Genomic DNA, 6,443 nt, shown 5'->3' with positions numbered 1-6,443 from the left:
AAAGAAAAATCAATATTTAATACCGAAACTAAAAAACTTGAAATAATATGGGATAAGAGTGTAAATGAGAAGACTGAGCTAAACTATATGTCGCATCGTTAGCTTATCGCTTTGTAAAAAAGGACAGTGTAATTGGTGTTTTGGAAAAGGAGAGATTGATATAGCCGAACTCAGAAACGTCAACTGAAAGAAGAATGAATTCTATCAAGTGTCATTTTTGCATTAGTTTAAAAGATCACGTTGGAGTGTCCCAACGAAAGCACTCATTCCATAGCTTGGAGAATTGACAGAGCTTCACAATCGTGAATTGACGATAACCATTAAACAGTGATGTCTAAGCAGCGACAAAAGTACCATTTGAGTTTCTTAAAATCACCCCAACATGATAATAGTTTTAAATATTCATATCATGTCGTTTTTGAGTTAGTACGGCAACCCTAATCCAACATTGAATTCGTGTAGTGTAATCGGAATACGCGTAATTTTGCGCGGGAAGTAGAGGGAGAAAATGCAATTAGATGAAAAGGGAAGGGGTAGAAAGGTAAAAGGGGTCAAAGACAGGTCTTTCAGTTCCTAACAGACAGCTGCTTTGCAAAAATAAAATTAAGAAGCTATTAAAGGAAAATCAATGTTTAATATAGAGAAACTAACAAACTTAAAATAACATGATAAATCGGCAAGAGTATAAATGAGAAGAATGAACTAAGATATGTGTCGCTTTGTTAGCTTATCACATTGTAAAAAAGGACAGTGTAATTGTTGTTTTGGAGAAGGAGAGATTGACATAGCCGAATGATAACGCCGAACTTAGAAACGTCAACCGAAAGAAGAATGAATTGTATCAACTGTTATTTTTACATCAGTTTCAAAGATCACGTTGGAGTGTCCCAATGAAAGCACTCATTCCATATCTTGAAGAATTGACACAGTTTCACAATCGTGAATTGGCGGAGTACTATCGAATAGTGATATCTGAGCTACGACAAAAGCACCATTTGAGTTTCTTAAAATCACCCCAACATGTCGTTTTTGAGTTAGTACGGCAAACCTAATCCAACATTGAATTCGTGTAGTGTAATCGGAATGCGCGTAATTTTGCGTGGGAAGTAGAGGAAGAAAATGCAATTAGATGAAAAGGGAAGGGATAGAAATGTAAAAAGGGTCAAAGACAGGTCTTTCAGTTCCTAACAGACAGCTGCTTTGCAAAACTAAAATTAAGAAGCTATTAAAGGAAAATCAATGTTTAATATAGAGAAACTAACAAACTTAAAATAACATGATAAATCGGCAAGAGTGTAAACGAGAAGAATGAACTAAGATATGTGTCGCTTCGTTAGCTTATCACATTGTAAAAAAGGACAATGTAATTGTTGTTTTGGAGAATGAGAGATTGACATAGCCGAATGATAATGCCGAACTTAGAAACGTCAACCGAAAGAAGAATGAATTGTATCAACTGTTATTTTTACATCGGTTTCAAAGATCACGTTGGAGTGTCCCAATGAAAGCACTCATTCCATATCTTGAAGAATTGACACAGTTTCATAATCGTGAATTGGCGGAGTACGATCAAATAGTGATATCTGAGCTACGACAAAAGCATCATTTGAGTTTCTTAAAATCACCCCAATATGATAATAGTTTTAAATATTCATATCATATCATTTTTGAGTTAGTACGGCAAACCTAATCCAACATTGAATTCATGTAGTGTAATCGGAATGCGCGTAATTTTACGCGGGAAGTAGAGAGAGAAAATGCAATTAGATGAAGAGGGAAGGGGTAGAAAGGTAAAAAGGTCAAAGACAGGTGTTTCAGTTCCTAACAGACAGCTGCTTTGCAAAGGAAGAAGTGTTAAAGAAAAAAAAAACCACCCTCCGTTTTCCTCCTTAACAACTTTGGTCTCAACCAGCAACTAACTAACGCTTTCTCCTTTCCTTCTTCTCGGTGCCCTCAATGGCCGATTCCGAGGTAAAATTACCTCATTACCCGTTTCGTCACTCTCCCCGACTTCAACTACTCTTCTCAGTTCAGAAGACGGGGAGGATGGAATTCTTCTGGTTTTCTGTAGAATGGCCAGTTTCATTTTTGTGTGTTTTTTTTAGTGATTTCTTTTCTTTTGGTTTGAACAGAAATTAACGGCGTTGAAGAAGGCTTACGCCGATATCATACTGAACACGGCGAAAGAAGCGGCGGCGAGGATAATGGTGTCGGAGAGCAAAGCACAGAGATATCAACGCGAGCTCTTCGCCGCGAAAGATGAGTCCTTGCGTATGCTTCTTAGGCTTAAACAGATGTTGGATTCTAAGGTATGATGGTTTTTTCATTTTACCCCCTTTTTTCTGTTGATTCTTTTTTCCAAGTGGTTGCCTTTGATTTTGTTCTTGGCTTTAGTTTTGGCCATTTTTGGTTTTGTTTGGCTCTTTTTTTTATGGCAATTTCTGTGTGGGTTGATCACACATTGTAAAGAGACGATCTTTCACCTTTGTACTGCCGCCTTCTTGGGTTTGGGTTCTTTGGTACTCTTAAATGTTTTTTGTGTTCTTGCTTTACCCTAACTCAGGTGTTTGAAACTAGATGATTTTCTTCAAATTTTGTTGTCAGGTGAAAAAAAAATGTTACAGTCTATAGCTATGATTGCATTGGAGTTTTATGTTTATGATTCCAAAGGCATTTTTTTTGCAACAATCTGTTAATTCGACTGTGTTTCGAGGCATGTTTTTCTTTGAACTGCATATAAATCTCTGCTGATCCTCACTGCATTGATAGAATTGTTGTTAACTCGGAAACTGGCTTGTGCCAGCATAAGCTTTAAATTGTCTTGCAGTACTAAAGATGCCAGTTGTTTTTTGAAGAGTGTGAGAGTGTACACCATGATGTTTCGGTTCTCTGTGGTTCAAATGATCTGCATTGATTTACATGTTGTGGACTCTCAAATGAATGCATTGTTTGTCATCATTACATAAATGTGGAAGTTGTTGGTTATGTCATTATGTAGGAAAAGGTTTTGTCATGCCAACTATAATGGAGGGATTAATGTAAAATCATTGCATAGTTTTTCTCCCCGTGTATGATGTTTTTTCTAACAGTAAGCAAATGGTTCAGAATGACGGCCTCTCACCTCAAGTGCAACTGACCTTTGAAGTAATTGCATGTCATGCTTCTTGCGGGCTGACATGATCCTGGTTGATCATAGGTTCCAAACTTGACTTGCATATTTCATCACCATTTAGTGTTAATTTTCATTCATCATGGGTGTGTTCTCAATGAGTCGTAAGTGATTTTGGAATATAAGTTTGAGCTACCGTTTGATACACTGTTTATGTTTTGATGGATCATGAATTTGAAAGAAACATTAACATTTAAAATCATGATGTTAAGTGGAGGTATACTTTCTGAAATTTAGCTTAGGGAATAGATAATTTCCACAATTTAGACAATTCATAATACCAACAAAGCTTTCTCACTTATAGATAACTTATAGTTTAGTTCATTGGATTTGTTACAACAACCTTCTTGTGGCTTTAGTTGGGGTAACAAATCATTTGTTTTCTTTAATTCGCAGCATCTTACAACCACCATATCTTGAGCTACTATGTTTTTCTCTTTACTAGAATCTTATTTTTTCGGTTTCAGTTTTGTAGATTGACTGAAACTTTGTATTATTAGGTTAATGAAGCTAAAATATCATCCTTAAGTCAACATAGAAGGATTGAAGAACTAGAAGCACAACTTGGGGAAGCTGAGGATATTGTAAAAGACCTCAGAGCCGAGTTGAGAGAACTACAGGATGAATTGGAGAAGGTGACAAGTAGACAAAAGCAGCCTTTGGGTGAATGCAATTCAGAAGGTCAAAATGCTACTCTTGCAAATGGCACGAAGGATGATAGACTTGGAACTTCTGGTTCTGGATCTGCAATATCTTCTCTACCCGCCTTACAGTGTGACCCAGTTATTAATCTTGAGACAAAGAATTCAGACCTGAATGGGGCATGTGATGGCAATAAATGTCACAGTGAAAATGATTCCTGTAAAGAGAATTGCTTTGCTTGTAGTCCGGATTTTGCATCCATAGTGATGAGAAGCAAAAAGCCTGAGCTCTACAGAAACGGATGCACTCAGAGAATTCGTGCTTTCGAAAGGTTGCTAGGTGGAACTCTGTCTGGGCAATCTGATGGTGTAAGGAATCAGGAAAATAACGATACATGCAAACAACTTACTGCCAAGGTTGATAATTTTTGTGATGTAGAGAAACTCCCGGATTTAGTCAAGGACATTGAAGCAGATAACAGAACTAGAAAAAGGAGAAAAATAAATCAATGTCTTTCTGTACAAGGTGCTGCTGACATGAAGAATCAGATATTTATTGGAGAAGAAGTTAAACATACATGTAAGAACTTTGCAGCAAAGGGCCATATTACTTCTGGTGTGAAGAGAAATCCAGTTATAATCAAGAATGGTGGAGGTATTCCTAGAAGGATAAGAACAAAAAGAGCTTCACGTTATAGGAGAAATAGAAAATACAAGGATTTTGCAGTTTTTCCTCTTCAGGCTGTAGATAACAATGCTCAAACTCAGGAAGATTCTAGGACGAGTGATAATGTATTGCAGAAGGATCCTGAGCCTGTTGTGGCTCCAAAATCACCTCCAAGTGCAAATGATGTCAAGGCACAGTCAGGATGTGAAGAAGGTACTAAAATAGAAGAAGAGTTTGGCAGAACTCCTTCGTTCGAGAATGCACCAAGCAGTGATAATAAGCTATCTGCAGATGAACTGGTGCCGATTGAACAGGATGCTGTATCTGGATTAAGTTCAAAGTTTCCAGCTTGCAAGACGGATTTTGAAGCAGCCTGTGTATCGTTGTCGAACTCAAATTCGAAAGAGCCTGATGCAAGTGAAGCATCTCCTAATCAACCAGTGAATAATAAGTTTCTCAAGTTCACATTCCAAAGGAAACGGAAGAAGGAATTACCAAACAGCCCAGATGGCGATTCCTCTTTAGAGAACAACACAAGGAAGATGGAGGGGGAAGTAAATGGTTCTCTGGAGTTGCATAAGTCTAGCCTAATACCTGAATCATCTCGAGATAATCGAAGGCTGGCACAAGTTGCTCGTCAGGTTGGTTGATGTTCAGGTTTTCTTGTCTCTGTGTGTGCATCCATCAATTTCTATGTTTCATCATCTTTCCTTGTTTATTGCAAGCATGAGGCTAATTTCCTAATCTTGTATGCATTCATATCTAAATTTGATAATGCATGCATTCATATCTAAATTTGATAATGCATGCATTCATATCTAAATTTGATAATGTAGCATGCTAGGGTCAAGTGTAGCAGCAATGCAAGCTTGGTTCTGAAACGGAATTGTTATGCCTATATTCTAGCTTAGCTTGAACCTTGTTAGTTACATTGTCCTGTCGTGCCTATGAACAAAAGTAAATGTATTTAACGAAGACATTTAGCAACTGTCTAGTTCTTTGTGCGTCATTTGAAGCTTTCTGATAAGAGACTTTAATGATCTTACAAGATCTAATGTCTTAAAGATAATAGGTTGTCTTGCAGTATCAACAATCATGTGAGATCTCTACAATGTAGAATTGTAGATCATATAATGTTGTGTGTTTCAGATTCAGATAATCTAAGATCATCTCCATGTCATTGCTATAGGTCCTTGTTTGCTCTTTTAAGGGATGTTTCTGCATCAAGCTCTCTATTATTGTTGTCTGCTAAAATCGGAATTTTATGTCAGTTACATTTTTAAGTTATGGCGACCGAGCATGCTTTTTATGCTCATTCATTAGTATCTTGTGAAGTTGGTTGTTAATTCCTTTTTAATTTGATGTTAACAGCTTATATCTTTGTCCGAAAAGAAATGGCGGTAACGTGCATTGAAGTGATGGAGGAGTCAAATATCGGACATGGAAGCTAAATTTAGTGAGTCATCTTGTAATGTAGTTGAGATAAGAAAAAAGAATGATGGCTGATTTACCAAAAAAGGAAGCTATGGATTCACAGGTCAAATAAAGTTAATGCATTCTTAGATTCATCTAGTTTTGTGCATTTTTGTATCTCTTTCTTTTATCATATCTATATATATAGCTTAGCTCATATATAAATATATACATATGTATTTAAGCAATTTTACTCTTAATGACAGAACTGATTCTTTTTGGTGATCATGATGGATGGATAAATACTTGAAATGCATTATTCATTTGTTTTAACTCAACTTGAGCCGGTTTGATTTCTCCTCTCAGGTTCAGAGAACTTCTATTATACTCTGGGAGTAATATGAGTAAATATATCAGACCCATCAAAAGAGGGAGGTTATTGGTTTTAAAAAATAAATGTATGCAAGTGTCATTAATTGATTGGTCGAATGTATTGCTCTAAGAGTATTGTAGAATTTCTATGGCTTCCGCCGAGTTTTAGCTACGTGTACTT

The 6,443-nt window shown here is 36.6% G+C and overlaps 1 protein-coding gene across 1 annotated transcript; it reads left to right on the top strand.

Moving 5' to 3' along the window:
- Positions 1–1,844: 1,844 nt before the first annotated feature.
- On the top strand, positions 1,845–6,178 carry LOC136231272 (uncharacterized). The gene is made up of 4 exons (XM_066020601.1): positions 1,845–1,971; positions 2,133–2,309; positions 3,670–5,118; positions 5,849–6,178. Exons 1-4 carry the CDS (start codon positions 1,957–1,959, stop codon positions 5,879–5,881), a joined length of 1,674 nt encoding a protein of 557 aa, XP_065876673.1. The 5' UTR covers positions 1,845–1,956; the 3' UTR covers positions 5,882–6,178.
- Positions 6,179–6,443: the final 265 nt, after the last annotated feature.

This window comes from Euphorbia lathyris, chromosome 1, assembly GCF_963576675.1.
Source record: "Euphorbia lathyris chromosome 1, ddEupLath1.1, whole genome shotgun sequence".
Classification (NCBI taxonomy): Eukaryota; Viridiplantae; Streptophyta; class Magnoliopsida; order Malpighiales; family Euphorbiaceae; genus Euphorbia; species Euphorbia lathyris.
Note: the sequence above shows the minus strand (reverse complement) of the source record. Positions and strands in the feature narration are given on the sequence as shown.